General features: G+C 42.2%; 1 protein-coding gene across 3 annotated transcripts in view; it reads right to left on the bottom strand.

Moving 5' to 3' along the window:
• Window positions 1-15,030: 15,030 nt before the first annotated feature.
• Window positions 15,031-25,670, bottom strand: part of CDH17 (cadherin 17) — a 77,034-nt gene continuing 66,394 nt past the window's right edge. For all 3 annotated transcript variants that reach the window (XM_055546656.1, XM_055546658.1, XM_055546657.1), the window contains 5 exons: window positions 25,337-25,467; window positions 22,681-22,920; window positions 18,378-18,494; window positions 18,127-18,240; window positions 15,031-15,825 (listed from right to left, as the gene is read on the bottom strand). In XM_055546656.1, the coding sequence (XP_055402631.1) occupies window positions 15,725-15,825; window positions 18,127-18,240; window positions 18,378-18,494; window positions 22,681-22,920; window positions 25,337-25,467 (703 nt within the window). In that variant the 3' untranslated portion in view covers window positions 15,031-15,724. The remainder of the gene's footprint in view (window positions 15,826-18,126; window positions 18,241-18,377; window positions 18,495-22,680; window positions 22,921-25,336; window positions 25,468-25,670) is intronic.

The raw sequence follows: 25,670 nt of genomic DNA, 5'->3' as shown, positions 1-25,670 counted from the left end.
TCAACTTAAACATATGCATTTCTGATAACAATACATAGGATTATATTATCTTGTATTCTTAACCACTATATTACAGAGTGGCTTACACTAATATTGTGTTCAGTTCAGTTCAATCGCTAAGTTGTGTCCGACTCTTTGCGACCCCATGAATCGCAGCATGCCAGGCCTCCCTGTCCATCACCAACTCCCAGAGTTCACTCAAACTCATATCCATTGAGTCGGTGATGCCATCCAGCCATCTCATCCTCTGTCGTCCCCTTCTCCACCTGCCCCCAATCCCTCCCAGCATCAGGGTCTTTTCCAACGAGTCAGCTCTTCACATGAGGTGGCCAAAGTACTGGAGTTTCAGCTTCAGCATCAGTCCTTCCAATGAATATCCAGGGTTGATTTCCTTTAGGATTGACTGATTGGACCTCTTTGCAGTCCAAGGGACTCTCAAGAGTCTTCTCCAACACCACAGTTCAAAAGCATCAATTCTTCGGCACTCAGCCTTCTTCACAGTCCAACTCTCACATCCATACATGACCACTGGAAAAACCATAGCCTTGACTAGACGGACCTTTGTTGGCAAAGTAATGTCTCTGCTTTTCAACACGCTATCTAGGTTGGTCATAACTTTCCTTCCAAGGAGTAAGCGTCTTTTAATTTCGTGGATGCAGTCACCATCTGCAGTGATTTCGGAGCCCAGAAAAATAAAGTCTGACACTGTTGCCATTTTTTCTCCATCTATCTCCCATGAAATGATGGGACCAGATGCCATGATCTTTGTTTTCTGAATGTTGAGCTTTAAGCCAACTTTTTCACTCTCCTCTTTCAATTTCATCAAGAGGCTTTTGAGTTCCTCTTCACTTTCTGCCATAAGGGTGGTGTCATCTGCATATCTGAGGTTATTGATATTTCTCCCGGCAATCTTGATTCCAGCTTGTGTTTCTTCCAGCCCAGCGTTTCTCATGATGTACTCTGCATATAAGTTAAATAAGTAGGGTGACAATATACAGCCTTGACCTACTTCTTTTCTTATTTATTTTACAGAGTATTAATATAGTGTATAGTATTATATACCATGTTATAGAGTATTAATATAGTGTATAGTATTATATACCATGTTATAGAGTATTAATATAGTATATAGTATTATATACCATGTTATAGAGTATTAATACAGTGTATAGTATTATATACCATATTATAGAGTACATTATCTTGTATTCTTAACCATTACATTACAGTGCATTCCAGAGAGCATTTCATGTAACTGCTATCCATCTACATTTAAATCTGGAAAACACTTACATAAGTTATATTAGTGGATATTACACATTTTGAGTAAGATCACATAAGCAAAGAGATATTAGTAAAAATAATATATCCCCAAGTACTTAACTATGCCAAAGAATGCTCAAACTACCGCACAATTGCATTCATCTCACATGCTAGTAAAGTAATGCTCAAAATTCTCCAAGCCAGGCTTCAGCAATATGTGAACCGTGAACTTCCAGATGTTCAAGCTGGTTTTAGAAAAGGCAGAGGAACCAGAGATCAAATTGTCAACATCCGCTGGACCATGGAAAAAGCAAGAGAGTTCCAGAAAAACATCTATTTCTGCTTTATTGACTATGCCAAAGCCTTTGACTGTGTGCATCACAATAAACTGTGGAAAATTCTGAAAGAGATGGGAATACCAGACCACCAGATCTGCCTCTTGAGAAATTTGTATGCAGGTCAGGAAGCAACAGTTAGAACTGGACATGGAACAACAGACTGGTTCCAAATAGGAAAAGGAGTTCGTCAAGGCTGTATATTGTCACCCTGTTTATTTAACTTCTATGCAGAGTACATCATGAGAAACTCTGGACTGGAAGAAACACAAGCTGGAATCAAGATTGCCGGGAGAAATATCAATCACTTCAGATATGCAGATGACACCACCCTTATGGCAGAAAGTGAAGAGGAACTCAAAACCTCTTGATGAAAGTGAAAGAGGAGAGTGAAAAAGTTGGCTTAAAGCTCAACATTCAGAAAACAAAGATCACGGCATCCGGTCCCACCACTTCATGGGAAATAGATGGGGAAACAGTGGAAACAGTGTCAGACTTTATTTTGGGGGGCTCCAAAATCACTGCAGATGGTGACTGCAGCCATGAAATTAAAAGACACTTACTCCTTGGAAGGAAAGTTATGACCAACCTAGACAGCATATTCAAAAGCAGAGACATTACTTTGCCAACAAAGGTCCATCTAGTCAAGGCTATGGTTTTCCCTGTGGTCATGTATGGATGTGAGAGTTGGACTGTGAAGAAGGCTGAGCGCTGAAGAATTGATGCTTTTGAACTGTGGTGTTGGAGAAGACTCTTGAGAGTCCCTGGGACTGCAAGGAGATCCAACCAGTCCATTCTGAAGGAGATCAGCCCTGGGATTTCTTTGGAAGGAATGATGCTAAAGCTGAAACTCCAGTACTTTGGCCACCTCATGCGAAGAGTTGACTCATTGGAAAAGACCCTGATGCTGGGAGGGATTGGGGGCAGGAGGAGAAGGGGACGACAGAGGATGAGATGGCTGGATAGCATCACCGACTCGATGGACATGAGTCTGAGTGAACTCCAGGAGTTGGTGATGGACAGGGAGGCCTGGCATGCTGCGATTCATGGGGTCGCAAAGAGTCGGACACGACTGAGCGACTGATCTGATCGGATCTGAAGTACTTGACAATTTGCAATGGCCATATTGATAATCAGATTATTTGAATATCCCCCCAAAATTGTGCCACTAAAATTTTACATTTTAAATATCATTCTGCAGTACTCTGAAATTGTCATCCTTACCCAACCCCTAAGTTTGATCTCATCATCAACTACTACCTGGAAATTAAGATCAGAGTGATCCAGGATGAGGGAGGGTCAGGACAGAAAGATCCACTAATTTACTGGGCATATCACTTGGAAAATTTAAAAAATAAACAACATTTTTCATTTTCATCAGAATAGTGGGATCAAAATAGTTACATCAAAACACTTCCTAAATCAAAATAACCACATCCAAATGGCTGTGTTAATCAGTCCTGTTAAACTGTTTTCCTTCCTGTTATCTTTTTTCAAAAGAGAAAGTGACTTAAAAACAAATCCCATTTTAAAAGATCATAGTTTCTGAAATATTTTGTTTTGGCTCTTGGTCATCTATTTTTGTCTATCTAGTCAAAACAGATTGGAATTCTCTAAACAGACCTTGAAATGGTAAGTGAAACCATGAATTAGGAGACTAAAGAGTAAATTGAATGTGAGAGGACATCTATCTTCTTTGCTCGGTCATTGAGGAAGGATATTTCCACCTTTATCCTTAAGCCCACAGGGCCATCATTCTTTGCTGTTAGGTTAGGGAATGGCTACAATGTGATTTTCAGTAATATTAATAGCACAGTCATTCTTCTTGAGATAAATGAAAGCAATTCATGTCTATTAATACATATTCCTAACACAGTAAATGACTGCAGGAATGTGCTTGGATGCCCGTGGCTGCTGGCAGGCCTCGGGCTCACCCTGGCTATCGCCCAGAAACAGGAGGGTTTTTGTCACATGACTGTCTCCTTAGGACAGCTCCAGGGTGGCAGCTGGCTTCCCCAGAGCAAGCAAATCAGAGAGTGAGAATGAGAGGGCAGCCCAAGAGAGAAACCACAGTCTTTCTCTTACCTAATATCAGAAGTGACACCCATCACTTCTTCCAGATTCTACTCAGTAGTACTGTGTCACTAAATCCCACCACACTCCTGGTAAGGGGATGATACCAGGGAATGCACAGGGAGTTGGAGGCAACATACACTTAATTGATCTTGTGTGCAAATTGCAACTATCATCTTCCAGATCACCAGGTTGTTATTTAATTTGCTTGACACTGATCAGTCCAAGGCCCCTCACTACAGTTGAGCTTGTCAACCACTTACTCCTTTTTATGATTTTCTTCTCTGATTTTTTTCAGCACTTTAGTCTGCAAGTTTTTGTCTAATTTTTTGGCCTCTGTTTTCATTCTTTCATAGGGCTACTTACTATGCCAAGAGTTTTCACCTTATTCTCACTGCAGATATTATTTATCCATGTGTTTGTGTATCACTGAAATGAACATTACTGAAATCTACCACGTATTAAGTGTCCTGACATCAACCACTCTAATTGGCAGAACCACTCCTTTGAGTCAGTGGTCCAAGCTTATTATTTTCACATATTTGGTTCTGAGGGCAGACATACCAGAGATGTCTTTGTATTAAATCTGAAATCACCTGCATAAGCAAGTGGGAGTAAGAACAGACCACTCTGCTTTACTGCTTTCCATTTTACTTTTGGAACATATGATGTAGTTTAAAAGCTTGGGTTTGTTCTGCATTTGCTCAGCTGAAAGTGATTTCAGTTGAGTAATTTAATGATTGGAACATTTCAGAGCTTTTTCCAGGGCACCAAAAGTTTTAATACAGTTTATGAACTTCTGCATCACTCTCTAGCTGACTGTTCTCAGCTGTTGGGGAGTCTACCAAGTCTCTCTGTAATTCCATAGTTCTGACCTCAATAGGGATTTTCATACCTTTTATTTCCTTAAAATATTTGCCAAATGATCTTAGGCTCTGATCGTGGTGAAATATCAGAGATAGGAACAGTCCAAGGTGGGCAAAGATGACTGTAAACATTTACTTAATAGCCTTTTGGTGGAAGAGTCCTTGAAAATTCCTTCTGAAGCCTTGACAGGAGTGGAGTGAAACAATTGACAGAAAGGAAACTGTGTGAGCAAAGGTGGAGGTTGTCATCGCTGCTTCTGCCTGCTTCTTAGGAATAAAAAAAAGTAATAGTCCTTTGTGGATTAAGTGAATCATGCATGAATCTAAAGAAGATAATCCTTAGCTAAATTCAGAGTGTCCTAATTCAGGGGGTAAATGTCATGTCAATCACTGGGCTGACTCTTTGGATAAGGTTCTCATTGACAGAGCAGTTTTCATGATGCACTCTTGTTGAGTGTTCACTCATCCTCAACAAATGCTTTCCTCCTTATTTTTCTTTCCTTTCCCTTACTCTGAGCATCTTTCCATGCTTCCTTTATATTTTAAACATGATTTTATAAAGAAACTATGAGCATTACTAATGCTAAGTTGTATTAAAGAGCTGGGCATATGTCAAGAAGAAAACTATTTGGGGCACAGTTCCAGAAAACACATGCCCAAATGACTTCATTCCTAGCTCCATTGCATGGTATTGTCCTTGGCAGAAATGTGGCAATTAAATCCCTACAAATTCTGAAATAGCTGGATTCTTGGGTTGAGGTTTGTGGCAAAGAGTTTTGCTTAGAGTTTTAAACTGTTATTTCACTATAGCAGAAAGTTATTTTTAACTTTCATTTCATTTTTCTGTATTCTTGTTCAATAATGTCTAATCGTGGGTAAGGCGAGGCTTGCCAAATTAAGTCACAGACCAGTTAAAGCTAAAATGAGATTTCTGCCCTTTAATAGTCTTTGACAAGGAGGACACAGATTTTGGTTTATACAGTTAATGGGCAAACAAACTTGGGCTCAGGTGAATTGAGGCAACCTTGCTAAAAAAGAGAACTGAACTTCTGGAAGGTCTTCGAATGCTTCAGTTTAATTCAACACTTACCAATAAACTGTTTTATTAAAGATTCTTTGCTGGCAGCAGAGTTACAATGATAATAAGACCTGGTCTCCTGCCCTCAAGTTGCACAGTGTGTGCTGGATAGGGGTGGGGTGAGGGGAAGTAAACACATGAATAAACAATTAAAGTAAGACTTGATGCTCTACAGACCACCTTCAAGACATGTAAGATGAATAAGACAGAACACGGGTAAAATGGTAACAAGTCTTAACCTTCAAAATGTACAGTGTGGAAATTCATGAAATTCAAAGTTGTGCAAGTACAACTCTTCAGCAAGTGAATCAGATAATGTGCTCTATTAGACCTCGATGGTGGGGTGGGGAAGAATAGCTGACTGAAGACACCATAACTGGTGAATTACATCTCTGCGTCTACATTCCTTGAAGGGATTCTAAAATATGACCATTTGAGGTCCTCGCTGCACTTTGTATGTTAATCACTCAGTCGTGTCCAACTCTTGTGATTCCATGGATTGTAGCCCACCAGGTTCCTCTGTCCATGGAATTTCCCAGGCAAGAATACTGGAGTGGGTAGCCATTTCCTTCCCCAGGGGATCTTCCCCACCCAGGGATTGAACCCAGGTCTCCTGCCTTGCAGGCTGATTCTTTACCCTCTGAGCCATGGACTTTGGGGATCACTTTTCATGGGGTGAGGCAGCAGCCATGCTGGTTTTCCCCCAAACATCCTCATTCCTGGGCTGAGAAGCCATAGGCGAGTTCAATCTCAGTGCTGTGTTTGGTCCCCCAAGGGAGTCCACCAGAGCACTCTGAAGAAAGAAGCCTGAACAGCTGGCCACCGTGGCCTTTGCTCGTGTTCCAGTAAGTAGGAGGAGAGCTCATGAGGTAAGTAAAGCTAGACAGATTGCAGGTACTGAAACTGAAGGTGCTTCAAACCTGTAGGGAAGAGAAAACTATTTTTGTGTTCTCCCACAGACTGGATTTTCTCTCCTAGCTGGTTCTTCTCCAGGGCTATCCCTAAGACTTTTGGATTCTGCCCACCCTGTTCAATGCTTGTATCTCCTTGACATTTTCTGCCCACATCCATCTCTCCATTTATTGAAAGTTCAGCAGCTAACTCTTTGTTGCCATCGATGTACATCTTGGCTCCATAATTAGATTCTAAGTTAAGCTATTCACTTATTCGAATACAGAGCCTCTCCTACATGCCAGCAGCACGCTCAATGATGGGACACAACAGTGAACAAGGTTTCTGCCCCTAAAGAAGCAAACCTAATAAAGGACATAATATACACTATGAAAGTGCTAGGAAGAAAATTAACAGGTGGATAATAACAGGCAGGACAGCTTGGAGGAGACCAACTTTACACTGAGACCTAAAGCAAGAGAAAAGGGCAGACACAAAAAAGGGGGTTAGAGGTAGGAGAATCTTTGAGGCAGAGGCACATGTAAAGGAACAGAAGGGGAAGGAATTTGCCCCCTCAAGGAAGTGCCAGATGGTCGGTGTGACTAATGCATGGTGAGTAAGAGGGAGGAGGCAGGAGATGAGGTCAGAGAGGGTAGGGGTTGGATAAGAGAGGCCTGCAAAGGAATTCAATGTTATATTTCATTCATGCAACATTCGATGCTCAGTCCATGACTTCATTCAAAAGTCCTCTGGGTGTCCAGCACAGATCTTTGCCTGAGATGAGCTTTCATCAAAGACTTGCTCGCTGAAATGACTAAGTGGCCTCAATCTTGCACCAATGCTTTCAGAACCTCCTGCCCATCACTCATCCTCTGCCCAACTTCAGAGACAGGTCTTCGGTCTGTCAAAGGTCTCTCTTCAACCCTTGGGTTGGACAATGCTTAGCCCTCACACGTGCTTTTCCCAGGAAATGGAGAGCTCAGTGGATGAGAGTGATCTTGGTGAGCAGGTCTCATCACCAATTTTCTCTCTTTTTTTTTTTTTTTCCATTTTATTGAGAGAGATAGCAATGGACAAATAACATAGCAAGAGACTTAAAAGCGTACAATGTGATGAGTTGATACACGTATATGTTATGAAAGAATTCCTCCCATAGAACTAATTAAATCAACACAGCCATCACTTCACATATTTACCTTTTGTATGTGAGAGAGAACACTGAAATTCTACTCTCTTAGCAAATTTCAGTTGTGCCGTACATTGTTATAAGACTAACCTGTTTCCTAGAGGTGGCTCTGCAGTGTAGGTAAAATGTGGGAGTTGGGAGCTGGGCTGCCAGAGACCCTTATCCTGGTACATTACCTATTAGTTGTGCTGTAGGAGATGAATCTGTTCACCTCCTGAGCCTTGGGATTCTTCCTCGTAAGGGTGCTTTCTCAAAGGGTTTCTGTGAAGATTAAATGGGACTATGCATGGAAAGCCCTAAACACGGCGCCTGACACGTGGTGAAGACTGAACGATTAGCTATTGTTAGCTACTGCTAATTAATATTAGCATTCGTATTAGCAACCATGGCCCTTAAAATACCCCAGGTTCCCCAGTTCTATCCTTCCCTTCTCTATTTGGAGAAACCCTAAGGCAGAGCTGGGTGCCACTTCTGCGATGGGTTCCCAGACCCTCAGATAGAAGTGAAGGTCACCCCTTTCTGCCACCGAAGCAGTCCGTGTGTGCTCCACCTTGGTGTGACTTGATGCTCAGCTCATTGCACGATGATCATTGAAGTTGTCTCCCTTGTGCAATTGTGCCTTAGAACAGAGACGTGCCTCTTTGTAACAACGATCAAGACTTGCTTTCTTTTTCACATTTTAACCTCTTTGCAGTTGAGGATGCATCTTACTAATAAAGGCATGGCCAAGTTGATTTGCGGTGCTCTTTTTTTTCTTCTCTGGTGGCTCAAATGGTAAAGCATCTGCCTGTAATTCGGGAGACCCGGGTTCGATCCCTGGGTTGGGAAGATCCCCTGGAGAAGGAAATGGCTACCCACTCCAGTATTCCTGCCTGGAAAATCCCATGGACAGAGGACCCTGGTAGGCTACAGTCCATGGGGTCTCAAAGAGTTGGCCACGACTGAGCGACTTCATTTTCTTTCTTTCTTTCTTAGTGTCACTTGAAATAACAATGCATCTCACAAGAGCTGGTTCCTTAGATTAGACGAAATATGGTAGTTTGGGGCACGGACTTCAGAGTTAAGACTTCTGGGGTTGTTTCCTGGTATGCAACCTTGAGCAAGTTACATACTTCACCTTTCTCTATTGCAACTTCTGATCTGTACAATAGACATAATAATTGTATCTCCCTCATACTGTTGTTGTAAGGACTCAATGACAATATTTTGTAAGGCATTTGGAATAGTACGGGGCACATGATAAATGCTGTAAAATTACTAACTAATGTGATTTGTGTTCCTAGTGACTAGCTCAATATCAGGCCATGATATGGTTGAAGCTTTTTTAGTCTCGAAGTCATGCCAGACTCTTTGTGACCCCATGGACTGTAGCCCCTGTGCTCCTCCGTCCATGGGATTTTCCAGGCAAGAATACTGGAGTGGATTTCATTCCATTTCATTGCTCCAGGGGATCTTTCTGACTCAAAGATTGAACCTGAGTCTCCTACATGGGCAGGAGGATTCTTTACTGCTAGCCATGGTGGAGGCTCAACAAATATCTGACCTACAGATAAGCAAAAGGACGAAACAGCAACCTAACTATGACGGCCATGGGATGGGGGGCAGGGGGCAGGGTAGGCTCAGATATTCCCTCAAGAGGCCCCTCACTGCAGGAGCTAGAGGATCACCACCTCCACCTTCAGGACCACATCCTCAGTCAGCAGCCTGGCGGAGCAGGGGTTCTGAGATGGGAGGCTTCTGCCCAAAGTGGGCTCCTCCAACAGTCTTTGCTTCTAGCTCGGCATGGGCTTGGCCCCCGGCCCTCAGAGCTGCACGGTGGGCCTGAGGCTCCTCCTAAAGGTCCTCCCGCCCTCCTTGGTTCCTTCAACACCTAGCACCCTTTCCTCACAGCCCGGGCTCCCCTTAGCCTCCTTTCTTCCATCCCTCACAGGCCTTGCCTCTCACAGAACTTCTCTTTGCCTGTTTCTTTCTCAGCCTCCACTTCCTGAAAGGCCTTCCTGGAGAACACACGGGCCCTTCCAAGGAAGGGTCACTGGCACTGAGCTGGGAGGACGTGGAGCAACCGGGGAAGAACTCACACCCCAAGGAAGCCTTACCCCAGGACCAACTTCCGGCTCAGCCGGACCAGGGACGCCAGGCAGTGATCAGCGCCAAGCTGCGCGGCCTGCTTACTCCAGGGGAGGCTTCCCCTTCAGAGGCCCCAGGAAGGCGCTCTGAGATCCCCTCACAGAGGCCCACACTCTGCAGGGAGCCCCCCGGGGCCTCTCCCCTCCTGCCCCTCAGGGGACCTTTCCCTGGTTCTCTGTGTCTACTGCCAACCAAGGCCGCAGCAGACCCCCGGAAATTCCACCTCTGGGATCTTCTCTCCGCCAAGAGTCAGAAAGTCTCACGTTAACTTCAGTTACTAAAAATATGTTCTGTTTCCTCCCAGTCCTGTGCTTAATTCAAGTAACTAAAAGGCTGCGCTCACACAGGTGCTATTTTTATTCCCACCTCCCTGGTGCCTGCCCTCCTCCCCTTCCAGTGTAGCTTTCCAACTCCGAGACTTACCCCTCAGCCCAGCTGTGGCAATGGAAAGAATGAGAACTCTCTCCCCATCAGAGGAACCCTTGTTTCCATAGCCTGGCTTCAGTCTTCTTCCTGTCCCACAGCGCACTCCCAGGATGAGGATCATGTGTAAAAATGTGGGGTGGGGGTGGAGGGGGGGAGGCTTTGATTTCTGTTCCAAAACACCAAGGGCTGTTGGAGACATTATTAAATAACTTGTGGAGGCCCCAGGTGTGACTTGTGCCCTAGCCATGGACATTATTACCCCTGGGTTCCAGAACAGTCCCTTCCCCTTTAGAATTATCTACCGTGTCAGGATGCCGCCCTCCTTGTCCGAAGGACCCAGATGGCTGACACATGACTAACAGGTGGCATACAGTCCTTTTGACATGTCGAATGGGGCCTGTACCATGCTCGAGGTACAAGTGGAAAAGCAATAAAATAGGAAGTAATTGTGTTATGAAAAGTATTCTTTGTCTTTGACACTGTCAGGAAGTAGTAGTATCAGTCGCTCAGTCGTGTCTGACTCTTTGCAATCCCGTGGACTGTAGCCTGCCAGGCTCCTCTGCCCATGGGATTCTCCAGGCAAGAATACTGGAGTGGACTGCCATTTCCTTCTCCAGGGGATCTTCCTGACCCAGGGATCGAACCCAGTCTTCTGCACTGCAGGGAGAGTCTTTACCATGTGAGCTACAGGGAAGACTGTCGAGAATGTCCCTTTAAATAACCAGGTCTCCAAGCACAAGAAGATCACTTTACAGAAATGTGTGTTTTCTGAGTAATTTTTGCTCTAGTCTACAAAAGTTCTGCTCTTCCACAGGCAGAAGCCGCGTCTTTCTTCTCAGCTTCGTCGTTGGAGTTCACAGGCTCCGACATGCAGACAGAGTGACCTGGGACTGTACCCACCAGGCTGCTCTCAGCAGAAGGATCTTTGAGGACCGAGGAATGGCTCTCTTGACAGCAACCCCCCACCTTCCCTGAGCTCTAGGTCATGGTCCGTGTTTCCACCTGGGAAAAGATGGAAGCAGGCCCAGGTTAAAGGGGCCCAGAAAGTTGAGAGGCTTGGGAAGCTGATGTTTTGAAGAAATTTGCTGATTCAGACCCCACAAAGGATCATATTCCACACCAGCCTTGTGCTAACCCCTCTGAGGATTGTCTGGAATAAGGGATCTCAGCCATGGTTGCACGTTAGATTCACGTGGGGATATATATATATATGGTTTTTTTCAGAATATTAAAGTTAAAACTCCCTGCCCAGACATGCTGACTCATTTGGGGATGGGGCTCTGGAATGAGTATTTTTGAAAAACTCCCCCAGGTGATTCTAACATGTGTCCACTGAGCACCCTTGTGGTAGAGAGCTGGCCATCCAACAGCCGCCCACATTCTTGGGATTCAGCCAGAAGGAGATAGGCTTCAGTGAGAAGAAATTTAGGAGCAATGAGAGCATGTGTGTTTGGAGAACCCACATGCATTGTATATGCATTGTATGGATATTTTCATAGATATGTAAAATGTATATCTAAGTGTATAATGTGTGGCACATTTGAATGCAGCAAAATAAAAAATAGTATTAGCTTTGAGACACTCTCCTCATAAGATAACTTTAGGTTTGAATGCTATTTTTTTCTCTCTTACTATTTTAAAATGTGTTTTAAAACATTGATATTATGAACAAATATTATATGATACCTGATTCAGAAAGTTAGAACAGTGGTTGCCAGGGACTAGGGGTAGGAAGGGATGAGGAGTTCATTTTTAATGTGCAGAGTTTCATTTAGAAACTCTACACATTCATGAAAAAGTTCTAGAGATGGATGATGGTGATGGTTGTCCAATAATGTGAATGTACTTAATGCCCCTGAACTGTACCTTTTAAAATAGTTTAAAATGAGTTTTAAAGATAAAAATTTAAGACATTGTTTCTTTTCAGGTAACTCTTAAGTTTCCAAGTTTAACAAGTTCCCATGATGCATACAGCATTATACAGAACCTTGGAAACAAATTCTCTCCTTCTTGCCCTGGATACTTCAGAGGTAACCTTAGCTTCCTGCCTGTGAGTATTTAGACCATGCTCCCCATCCCCTCCACAACCCGAGATCTCTCCTCTTCATTTACTGCTGTCCAGAAACCCATCTGGAAAATCCCATGGACCCAGGAGCCTGGTAGTCTGTAGTCCATGAGGTCGCTAAGAGTCAGACACGACTGAGCAACTTCACTTTCACTTTTCACTTTCATGCATCAGAGAAGGAAATGGCAACCCACTCCAGTGTTCTTGCCTGGAGAATCCCAGGGACGGGGGAGCCTGGTGGGCTGCCGTCTGTGGGGTAGCATAGAGTTGGACACGACTGAAGCGACTTAGCAGCAGCAGCAGAAACCCCCAAGACTTTCCTTATAGCTTCTCCCAGGAGTACCTCCCACCCCCGCTCATGAGACCCTCTCACTCTCACGCTACTTCTCAATCATCCAGAAATTCCTGCAGGCTTTGTCACTCATAGGCCTCACTCACCACTGCTTTCAGCTCTGAGGATGTTGGAACGGCTCATCACAGCGTGGTGAAGTGGGAGTTTAAGGTATCGTTGAGGATACCGTAACTAAACACAGATGGATTCGTTTCGATTTTGTCTAACAGTTGCCTCTTAAATGACAATGGTATAAATGGCCTAAATGAATCAGCTGTTTTGTTCTGTTTTGTTTTTTAAACCTTACAAAATTGTATTAGTTTTGCCAAATATCAAAATGAATCCGCCACAGGTATACATGTGTTCCCCATCCTGAACCCTCCTCCCTCCTCCCTCCCCATACCATCCCTCTGGGTGGTCCCAGTGCACTAGCCCCAAGCAGGTGGGAAGATTTGGGAGAATGGCATTGAAACATGTAAAATATCATGTATGAAACGAGTTGCCAGTCCAGAGTCAATGCACGATACTGGATGCTTGGGGCTAGTGAATCAGCTGTTTCATGTATTCGTTCTTTAAAAACTTACGGAGGAGCCGCTATGAGCCAAGACTTGTCCGAGAGATGCTGAAAGGATTCAGAGAAACCCCAGACTAGTTGGGGAGGTCAAACGCACTCCAGTTGTGGAACAGAAGGTCCACAAGTAAGGTACAAACATCTACTCTTCTAGTTGCCAGGGCAGAACTCCACTGAGCTTTAAGTAAAAAAGGAACATACTGCCTCACAGGATAAGAAAGTCCAGAGCAAGGTTGCCCTCAGACAGAGCTGGAGCAGGCACTCAGCATTTTCAAAGTCTCCTCTGAACTCTCTGTGGTCCTTGCTCTGAGACAGGCTTACCTCTTATGGTGACTAGAATGTTCTAAGCTTATTTTTGCCTAGTTTAGCAAATTGTACTTAAAGAGAGCTGTTTTCTGAGAGTTTGAACAAAATTCTAGAAGTGAGTGTAGGGACATGGGGAAAAACAGGAAGTTGACGCTAAACTATACAGACGGGGTGTGGAAAAGCTGGGGAACAGGGAGGGGAAGATGTCTTCTGGTGGAAATGGAACCACTCTCACCAGCAGAGGGAATAGATCCTGGTATTTTCCTCACCACAGTGTAGAGGTTTAGATGAGATGGTGGCCGGATCTCTGTAGTTTCCTCAGAGAAGGCTTCCCAAAGGGACCAGTATTTAAATTGGTCTTGAAGACTCTAAGAATGGGTAGGATCTGGTCATGAAAGGAGTAGAAGGTTTAGACGGAGGGCCCACCAAGGGGAAAAAGCATAAACACTAATCAGTGGTTTTAGATGAGAAAAAGCAGTGATTTTAGATTTTAGATGGTTATGTGTGATCAGTCTACTATTAGGTGATACAAATTGGTCCAGAGAGGACAACCCTGAACCGAGGCAGGAGGGGTGCCTGAGCAGACCTGCCACGGAACTGCCTGTCTTTCAGGAATGATAAAGTGACCTGGAGTTCTGCAGTCCATGGGGTCGCAAAGAGTCGGACACAACTGAGCGACTGAACAACAAGAAGGATGCAATTTTAAGTGACCTAAATCACAGTCACCCTTGGTCCAAAACACACAAGAAAATTTCCTATAGAAGTTGCTGAGGAGTTAGACCATTCTTTAGGTTGGAGTAAAATTTGTGCAGTAGATTTGCTTTTGGCGCTCCTAGATTTTTGTTTTCTTTTGTTTGGTCTTTCAGCATTTCGTGAGACAAGAGAGAACCTCACCCATCATGAGACTTCCAATGAGTCTTGTGTTAAAAAAAAAAAAAAAAACAGGTAAAAAAGCTCAGTATTATGCTGGGGCACAGGATAACATTATGCAAGAAAGTAATACTGAGGTCTTAGAAACAGAGTTTACATAATTTCTTTTGTCTTACTTTTATGCTTTCAAAAATATATATAATAAAAGCCCACAAAGAGGGTTATTTATGAAAAACAGAACTCCATGGCCTGCTTTAGCCATGAGTGTAGGAGCGCCTTTTCAGATACAAGTTCTTTTCCCCAAAATTCTTGAAAATTCTGAGAGGCTGTTGAACGCTTTCAAGACTCAAATCGGGAGCCAGACAACAGCTCCAGGTCCTAGAAGTGCTTCCAAATCTAAGGTTTTCTTATTTAAAAATTTAAAATTCCTCATGTATCTGCCTTGAACATCCCAATCCATGATCATAAGCACAGTAAATGTTTATTTCATTGCGGACCCCTCTTTAGGGGTTAATTCTACATGAGAGGTAATTTTGATTAACGATAGGTAACCACTGCTAGCTAGTCCTTCCCTCAAGAAATGCAAAGAACCAGGAAGCAAAACCAAAGAAATCCAAGAAACAAAGCCACAGCCAATGTTTATTCTTGATTGTTGTCGCTACATCTTTCATGCTTCCTTATTTTCCTTCACCATTAAATATGCAATAACCAAAACTTTATTAATATACATATGAAGGAAGCGTGCACAGCACACGAGCATGGTAGGTGGTGAGTAAACATGGTGAGTGGCCAGTGTTTGCAACCAGGGTCTGTGAAGCAGGCGTCTTCAAACAATCAAGAGTTTCTGTTCAAACTGAGGGATAGGTCTGCCCTTTTATTTTTTTTTTCCTGAGACTCTGCTTTGTTCTTTTCTCCAACAAATGTTTTAAAATTAGTGAAATACCAAAGGAGATATGGTGGAAGGAGACACAGGATGGAATTAGAAAAAAGCATAAATGGAATCCAGAAAGCTCTGTGATGGTGACTGATAAAACCTCCTGAGGAAGCAAAAATTAACAGACTATTTCATCAGCCCCTCATTCCCTAAGAGGGAAAAACACACATTTTTGTGTTTGGAGAAATAGCTACGACTTTTGCAGAGTAGAAAAGTGTCATGAGAAATTGGAAAATATCTCTAATGTCTATAGCACATGAAATATCTACAAGTAATAAAATATTGAAAGACATGAGAGTTTATCTGTAAAACTTCCAGTGCACATGTTGGATGAAAAGTAAAAATATGGTTATGTTACTGAAATAGCACTTGGTACATAAACTCAAACATTCTTTTTCACATTCAGTTTCTCAGAGGCTTGGTTTCAGATGCCTGAGCACTTTCAGCATTATGTTGGCCTTTATCCCTCTTCATCCGGAAAAATGCCACTGCTAAAATTATGCCTAAAAGAGAAAAATCAGAGTCAAATAGATGAAATCTTACAATGTACTGTCACATTCATTTATAAAGTAGCACTCTGGTAGGAAAAAATGACTCATAAACTTCATTTTGTGAGTGGGTCAACAAAGCTTCGTTGTCATGGTAATTAAGGGCTTCTCGGCACGGGCTTTCTTGGATAAGCACGCTTATCACTTTTCTTGCTGTCAGTGTGTAACGAGCCCCAAGTTTTATCTAAGCTGATGGCTCTCCCCAGGCCTCTGTCAAGGGATATAGGACTTCATGCCTGCACTACCCTGAAGACCAAGTGTATGAGCATCCGACAGAGTTCCTGAAGTCTGGACACAGCCAACAGATGTTGATTCCGGTCCTTCTTCCCTGGAGGAAATAGTCCAATGAGAACAACCACAGAGCTTTTCTTGGATTCGTCCATCTACCTAAAGCCTACTTTCACCAAGTATCACATTTTCTTTTGCACCTTCCTCGTGGCTCCAGCTTGAGTAGACGACCTAACCTCTCTGCTTTCCCTCATCTCTGATCTCCTGCAAAATTACATTGTGCGTTTTAGCACTAAATGTGTACTACAAACCAGAGACCTATATGGAAAAGGAAAAGGTGAACTAAAGACCTATTGTTTTTAGGAAATTAACCTGGCATTAGGGTCACAGGAGGAATAATGGCAGGAAAGACTGGATGCTCAGAGGCCCATTAAGAATCTTGCAATAATCCCAGTCCTCCTATTTTGAAAAAAAAGTAAGGATATGAAACTACAAGATCCTATTACTTCTGTCTGTAGATCACCAAACTCATCCAATCTTTAACTTGTGGTAAAATTTTGAGAGTAAATGGTCATGCTAGAAAACCATGGCATGCAAGCCCAAAAATCCTTTCAAGATGAGAAGACAAATAGAATAAGAAAAGGCATAGAGGTAGGGGGGAGTTTGGTAAGTGAGTAAATCTCAAAAGCCAGCTCAATTAGCATAAAAGGTTTGTACCAAACTGTTGTCAGAGAGAAATGATGGTCACCATGCACATATTAGGCTTCCTTGTGGCTCAGACAGTGAAGAATCTGCCTAAATGCAGGAGGCCCAGGTTTGATCCTTTGGTCAGGAAGGTCCTCTGGAGAAGGGAATGGCAACCCATTCCAGTATTCTTGCCGGGAGAAGCTCATGAACAGAGGAGCCTGGTGGGCTATGGTCCGTGGGGTCACAAAGGGTCGGACACAACTGAGCAACTAACATTACTACTACTATGCACATATTAGGATGGGCCATGGTCATGCCACAAAGGCCGTACTGTGTCATAATAATGAGGAATACAAAAAGAAGGGTATGAGGAAATGAGATCCCTTTTAGAGCTACGAATGAGAATCCAGGGTGGTAGACTGCATGATGGCAGAAAAGCACAGATGCCAAGAGAACAATGAAAGAGACTTAGAATAACCCCAGCTCTTCCTTTAAAAGAGAAAGGATGTGAAACTGTGTCAACTCCTTCGCTCAGGTGCATGTGAACTGATGAAGTATCTACTTCTAATACGTAATTTGCGGTGAGAACACCTGTTGAAAAGAGGGTAAAGACTACAGTAGACACTGAGCTGTTTACAAAAAAGAAGACAGGGAACTCTGCTGTCTAGGGGCCAAGGCAGAGTGAGGCCTGCAATGCAGTGGAATTATTCTGAGTTAATAAAGAATCAAGGTCCACAGTCACAAAAACATAAAAGGGGGAGTTCTGCAACATGTCAGGTCCTTCAGATACACCTGCATCTCCACTGGAAGGCTGCTGCTGCTGCTAAGTTGCTTCAGTCGTGTCCGACTCTGTGCGACCCCATAGACAGCAGCCCACCAGGCTCCCCCGTCCGAGCTTCTACCTATTCCAACAATGGCGGACTAGGCCCTAAGCTCTGTGAGTGAAAGATCCGCTTATGTCCATCACCGTGTCTCCCACCAGGCACAGTGCCTGGCGCATAGCAGAGGGACAGCTACTGCATTTCTTTCCCCTTCAGCATGAAAGCTTGGTGACTCAGCGTGAGATACAATAATTTATTCTTTAAAGCCACCTATGTGATTTTAAATGAACTGGTTTAAACTTGCTGATTTTAAACTAACCAGCAAGGCAGTGATGGGTGGAGGGTAGTACCAAAGCAGTAACTCCCAATCAGGTTTACTGGTGATCTGTATGCTTGGTTATTACCCAGGCTGCCATCTGAGCAGCCCCAGCTTAGCCCATGAAGTCAGACCCTCATATGAGCTCATGTTTCTGAGGCAGAAACATGACAGAAATCCTTGAATCTGAGAAATCATACTCACCGATGACCAAAAAGGTGGCAAGGAGTATACCAACTGCCATGCCCACTGGGGGTATCCCAGGCATGCGAGCCGCTGGCTGGAAACACCTATTTTCCACACACTTGCAGAAAGTAACTGAGAAACAGAATAATATTTGGTAGATAAATTTTCAAGCAAACAATTGAGGAATCCTGTATTAAAGATAAGAATTCTCACAAATTATCATATTGAGAGACAACATTATCCCAAGTTGCCTGCAGCAAAATATCTACCTGGCAAAGAGACAGTCCTTTCCAAGGGTGGCCGGCCACCATCACCGATGCGGATTGGGATGTTGTAAACTCTCTCCTCAAAGCCCGTGTGCTTGGTGGAGAGGCGGGCATGAGTTCCTGTTAGAATAGGGGAAAAAATGACTGACATGAAAACACAACTGTGGGCCCCTGGATGAGCAGGAATAAAGCTCATCTCTGCCTCATACATGAGTGGTTAGATGAAAGTGTGAGTTAAACTACCCCAAGTATCACCACTCCACAGGTACCCTCCATAATGTTAAAAAGGATGCTGAAGCACCCATCAAACTCTCAATTCCTGACTTCGCTGAAGAAATGAACACCAAGTGCAGTAGGTTGTCATTACTCCTGGTAGTTATGTTCCATAAAGCGGTCACAAACACTGAATTAGAAAGCATATTCGAAGAAGTAATTGCTAACGTTTTTCCAAATTTGATGGAAACTCTAAATCCTCAGATCCAAGAAGATCAGCAAATCTCAGGAAAAAGAAAAATAAACAACTACACCAAGGCACATAATACTCAATTTACTGAAAACTAGTGAAAAAGAAAATCTTAAAGGTATCCAGAGAAAAAAAGATATTATACTCAAAAGAACAAAGAAGAACCAATACAATCCAGAACACAATGTCTGTAAAGTACTGAAAGAAAAACTAAGTTTAAAAGTACGCCAATCACATGTTCTCAGGTCACCATGGAATTAAATTAGAGATCAGTAACCAGGAAGATGTGGGCAATCCCCACATATATGAGAACCAAATACCCTACTTCTAAATAACCCATGTGTCATAGGAGAAATCTAAAGGAAAGTTAGAAAGTGTTTTGAACTGAATGAAAATGAAAACACATCAAACTTTATGGAATACAGCTAATACAACATTGAAATAAATTTATAACACCAAATGCCTACATTAACAAAGAAAAAAATTCTCAGTTGCTTCAGTTTCCATCTTAATAAAAACAGTACCAAAAAGCAAGTTAAAAACAACATAAGAAGAATAGAGGAAATAATAAAGATCCAAGCAATGAAATATAAAACAAAAAATAAGGCAAAATCAATGAAACCAAAAGCTTGTTCAGTGTGATTAATAACCTCTAGCCAGACTGATCAAGAAGAGGCAAAAATTTCCAATATTAGAATGAAGTGATATCACTACATACTCTGTAATTATTAAAAGTAATAAAATATTATGAACAACTTCATACCAGTAAATTAGACAAATCTATTGAAATATAGAATCATTTGAAAGATACAAACTAGCAAGCTCAACCAAAAATAAACCTGTAACTTGAGTAGTCCCTTATCTATTAAAGAAATTGAATTTGTAGTTAAGACGTCCTATAAAGAAAACTTTGAGTCAGAAGCCTTCACTGGTGAATTCTATCAAACTTGAAGGAAAAAATAAAAAGCAATTTTACACAAATTCTTCCAGATAATTGAAGAGGTAGAACACTTTCTAAATCATTCTGTGAAGCCAACACTACTCTGATACCGAAATCAGACAAAGGCACTATAAGGGAAAAATATAGGCCAATATCCCTTATGAATATAGATAGAAATATTCTTAAAATTTTAGCAAATTGAATCCAATCACATAAAAATGCTAATATTTCACCATCAAGTAGGCCTTATCTCAGGAATAGACTGAATTAAGATACAAAAGTTGACTGAAATATTTCACCAACTAACAGACAAAAACAACAAAAACCTAAATTAACCAACAATCATCTAAATAGATGCAGAAAAAACACCTGAAATTTTTAGCATCATACTTCATTTAAAAAAAAAAAAAACAACCTCTCAGCAAGTTAGGAATAAAAGATAAAGTCCTCACTCTGATAAAGGACATCTACAAAAACTTATGGCTAACCTTGAACCCAACGGTGAGCGACTTCTGAATGCCTTCTCCCTGAGATCAGAAGCCAAATTGTTTCTTCTCTCACTACCTTCATTGAACATTGTCCTGGTGATTTTAACCAGTAAGAAAGCAAGCTAAACATATAAAAAGCCATCCAGATTGGAAAAGAAATAAAGCTATTATGATTCACAGACAACATGTAGAAAAATTATGAAAATGTAAGGAAAAAAAGGAGAGAGAACTTACAAGTGAAGTCAGCAATGTTCTACGCTACAAGATCAGTATAAGAAAATCATCGGTTATATTTCTATATGCTGGAATTAAAATTTTTAAGTATTTATAACAGCATAAAAATATGAAGTGCTCAGGGGAAATTCTGTAAAACTATACTTAAAAAATTAAAACACATTGCTCAGAGAAATTAGGAAGACCTAAATAAGTGGAGACACAATCATATTCATGGATTGGGAAATTCAGTTTTGTTAAGATTTAAATTGTCCCCCAAATTCAAGCACCGATTCATACTATCTCAATCACAACCAGCATAGGTTTTGGGGGTAGAAACAGACAAGCTTAATTTGAAAAATTATATAGATATGCAAAATAAACTTGAAAAAGAACAAAACGAGGACATTTACACTACCTGATTTCAAGTCTTATTATTGAGCTGAAATTATCAAAACATTATGATGTTGCTATAGACAAAGAGCTCAATAAAACAGAAAAGAGTCCAGAAATAGATCCATGTATATGTGGTCACTTGGTTTTTGACAAAGCTGCCAAGACAATTCAATGTGAAAAGGATATTTTCAATAAACAGTGTTAAATAATTAGCCATATTTAAAAAAAATGAACCTTGACATTTACCATACATGCAAGAAAGATTAACTTGAAATGGATCACAGAGCTAATTGTAAAAGCTAAAACCATAGCTTTCTTTTCCTCTGGAAGAAAAAAAATCTCAGAAAACTTTAGTGACCTTGGCAAAAAGTTCTTAAAGAATATGCAAAACAGTCACAAATTATAAGGGGAAAATATCAATAAATTAGATTTCATCAAAAAAACTTAATTTGCTCTTCAAAAGGTACTGTTAAAAAATAAAAATATAACAGTGCCTTGGAAAAAAATATTTGTAAACATATATCTGACCAAGACCACAACAGAAGTCAAACCTTTGCTAAATTTTTTAAGCAGGCACAATATTTGACCAAACACTACACTAATGAGGATATATGGATGGCAAATGAGCTTATGAAAAGCTGGTCAACACCATCAGTCATTGGGGCCATGTAAATTAAAACCATAATGAAATACTACACTCCCACTACAATGGCTAAAATTAAAAAGACTGAGCATAACAAGCATTGGGGAGAATATTAAGCAACTAGAATTCTCGTTCACTGGTGGAAATGTAACATATTACAGACTATTTGGGAAGCAATTTTATATCCTCTTAAAATTTGACCATATAGCTACCATATGACCACTTCCAGGTATTTAACCAAGAAAAATGGAAGCACAGGCTCCTACAAAGTACTTTTTCACAAATGTTCATAGCAGCTTTATTTGAAATGGCAAAAAATGGAAGCAATTTAAGTAATAATAAGTCAATGAATAATAAATCATGATATACAATGGAATACTCCTCTGCAATACAAATGAGTGCTGTGTTGATATACGCAATAACACGGTGAAATCTCCAAATCAGTATACTAAGTGAAATTAACCAAACAAAAAAAATTACACGCTGTTATTTTAGTCACATAAAACTCTTGAAAATGCAAACCAATCTACAGTGACAGGAAGCAGATCAGTGGTTACTTGGGGGCGATGGACAGGAAAGCCTGGCCTGCTGCAGTCCATGGGGTCGCATAGTTGGACACGACTGAGCAACTGAACTGACTGAGGGATGAACAGCATGGGGTGGAAAATAGGGATTGCAACAGAGCATGAAGAAACCTGGTGGAGCTGGTGGAGTCGTCTTACCTGATGGTGCTGATGGCTTCAGTGGCACATATGTATATCAACTTTTATAAAACTGTATGCTTCAAATATATGCTGTTAATTGTATGTCAATTATATTTCAATAAAGCTGTTTTTAAAAGATCATGACAAAATCTGTTTCTCAGCTGCCACTGGTTGCTTTGCAATGCTGCTCTGATTGCAAAACAATTCATGTACACCAACTACTGTCCAACTGTTCGTTTACACCAAAGGGGACACTGAGTGTTAACAATCTGTCTTTTCCCAACCTTGGGGGCTTTCAACCCTCTGGAGAGCTTGCCTGTGCAAGTTTCCACAGCATGAACTTCCTTTCTGGAGCGTGGAAGAAAGCTCTGTGTTAAGGGCTGCACACACACCAAAGCAAATTAAAAACTCATTTCATCACCCATCAGTGTTTTTCTCAATGTTCTTTTGACAACTCACCATTGATTTTGGAAACTTCCCAGTCTTTTTGTAAGCTTTCGCTGCCAAGGGAAAATGTAAAGTGTCGACCCCGAAATGTTAGTTCATCATCATCGGTGGCCTCAAAAATGAGACTTCCGGGTGCTTTGGGGGGATAGCAAAAGAACAAGCCTGTGTACTCCTTGACCAGCCGTGGGGGATTGTCGTTCACATCCGTAAGGGTCAGGTGGAATTGCGCCGTGGAGCTCAAGTAGGATCCACCTAAGGAATTGAATCATTGAAATACGGTGTCTGCTCTCATTCTCTCAATCAGAAAGGATATTTCCTTTCCTTAAAAAAAATTTTACAATTCAGACCTAGTTTCATTTTCTGCTTTAAAAGTTTTGATAATAAAAATAACTAAGAATTATGAATCTGCCTGCCAGTGTAGGAGACGCAGGAGATACAAGTTCGATCCCTGGGTCAGGAAGATCCCCTGGAGGAGGAAATCACAACCCACTCCAGTATTATTGCCTGGAAAATTCCATGGACAGAAGAGCCTGGCAGGCTACAGTCCATGGAGTTGCAAAGAGTCAGACACAACTGAGCACACACACACCCCCCCAAGAATTATGTGCTAATGTTTTATACATGTTACTTCAAAACAATTCTGCATGCACTTATTGATGAGAAGACTGGAGCTCAGAGAAGTTGTGTGACTTGCCCAAGGTCACAAAGCAGTGGAGAGTCTTCCAACTCAGGAGATCTGACTCTAGAGCCCACAACTTCAATTGCTCCTCATCACTGACTTAGGCGTGGTTGTTAAGTTTTCTAAGCGTCAGGACTTCCCTGTGGTCCAGTGGTTGAGACTTTGCCTTCCAGTCCAGAGGGTGAGGATTTGATTCCTATTTGGGGAAGTAAGATCCCTCCAGCTGCAAGGCAACTAAACCTGCACTCCACAACTACCGAGCTGAGCCTGCACACCATAGCTAGAGAGAAGTCCAAGTGCCGCAGCCAAAAATAAATGAATAAATATTAAAAAAAAAAAACTTTTCTAAGCCTCATTTCCTCAGCTGTAAAATGTGACTATATGAGGAGCCAACATGTAGTATTCTTAGAAAATTGTACAGAGCTGTACAAACGTTATTTGCTGGGGTACCATGGTAAAAATTTTGACCTTGCTGCCTGAACAATTAGTAACTGTGTGATCCTTGGCGAGTTACTTATCAGTATCTTGGTTTCCTCATACATCAAATATAATCAATAATAATCCCTCCCCATAGTGGTGTGTGAGGGGTAAGTGCTTAGAAAGAGGCGGTCAGTACAGCAGGGACACTGACTATTCTCATTCTCCCTGATGTTCCTACAATTTCTGACTCCAACCTGCTTCAATTCCTGTAAATTCTATTTGCCTGCTTTTCTCACCAGCTGTCTGCTTAATCAAAGGAGGAAGAGCTACCGGGTTCTTGAAGTCATTTCATCGACTCGGATCAGTCCAGGGCCAACAACTGCACACCGGGCAGGGTTTTGAACCCTGTTTTTGATTCCCAACACTTCTATACTGTAAGAGGCTTTAGGATACGTCTAAAGTGAAGTGCTGACCCCACAGTACATTTTAGGGGAAGGCAGAGCACAAAGATTTCACCAGAAACTTCCTGCTGATTAAATCAGGAGCTTTTTAAATCAATAATTAAATGTGTAGAGTGTGATAGTGGTATGTGTTAGAAGCACATTAACTAGAAGCAAGAGAGAGAGCCCCCAACCCACTTCAGTGAGGTCCGTGTGCTCACCCACAACCATTTCAAATTCAGCACACACATCTGCGGGTCTAGCTTCCTTGGTTTAACATGACTACAGTCCTTTGCTGTTCTTCAACTTTTCATAGACAGGGACCATTTTCATGATTCCCACCTACTGGAATTTCCCCCATTCCCCCACTCCCAAACCTGGGCTTTACATTTTGGAAGTTTCTTTCTTTGCTCTAAATCTGTGTTTATTTAGTCATACTTTGTTCAGTTCTCTTTTTTTTTTTTTTTTTTTTGGTAAGTCAGGCAGGTATGTTACTATATATTATATAATTCTGGGGCTTCCCTCATAGCTCAGTTGGTAAAGAATCTGCCTGCAATGCAGGAGACCCGAGTTCAATTCCTGGGTCGGGAAGATCCCCTGGAAAAAGAATGGCAACCCACTCCAGTATCCTTGCCTGGACAATCCCATGGACAGAGGAGCCTGGCAGGCTACAGTCCATGGGGTCACAAGAGTCGGACACGACTTAGCAACTAAACCACCACCACCATATAATTCTATATTACTACATAGCGGTTTGATCCCACACCCTGGAGAAACCCACAGCCACTTTGGAGGAAGGCAGGGTAGTTCAGTGGGGGCACAGGAACCTTCCCAGAAGCCGTGGTCCCTGCAGGACCCCACAGAGGGAGCAGCGGCCCTGAAGCCCTGCCAGCCTCCAGGGGCAGCCCAGCCGGAAAGAGCTGGGCAGGCATGAGGGTTCTCACCCAGAACACAGCCAGGACGGGGTGAGCCCTTCCCTCCTTGTTTGTCCTCTTCTTGTTTCTCCACTAGCAGATATTCTGACCATTCGACCCAGTGGAGTTTCCCACTCACCTCGCCTTCCCTCCCACTTCTGTTGACGTAGCCCCTGATCACTTGTGTTACCTTTTCTGCATTTGTGTTGGCTCACCTACTTCCGTTGCCACCACTTGTACCCGATACAGACTTTCAGCTTCCCTGTCCAGCAGCGCCACACTGAAGATCTCACCAGTGGCGGGGTCAATTCTTAGCCAGCCTCTCTTGTCGCCTCTCAGTGAATAACTTCAGTAAGAGAAAAGAGCGAAAGAAAGCCCACGTTACCCTGCATGAAAACGTGGAGATAGTTTATGCACCTCTATGCTGTTATATCAGCACTGTCCCTTGCAGACTATTGACATCATATATAAAGAAGCATAATCTAATATCACTAATGCTTTGTTTGCCTACCATCTGCCTTCAAAAGAAGGATTTGTTCATCCCTACAA

The sequence above is a fragment of the Bubalus kerabau genome, chromosome 14 (genome assembly GCF_029407905.1).
Source record: "Bubalus kerabau isolate K-KA32 ecotype Philippines breed swamp buffalo chromosome 14, PCC_UOA_SB_1v2, whole genome shotgun sequence".
Classification (NCBI taxonomy): Eukaryota; Metazoa; Chordata; class Mammalia; order Artiodactyla; family Bovidae; genus Bubalus; species Bubalus kerabau.
This window is presented reverse-complemented; position numbering and strand designations above follow the sequence as displayed.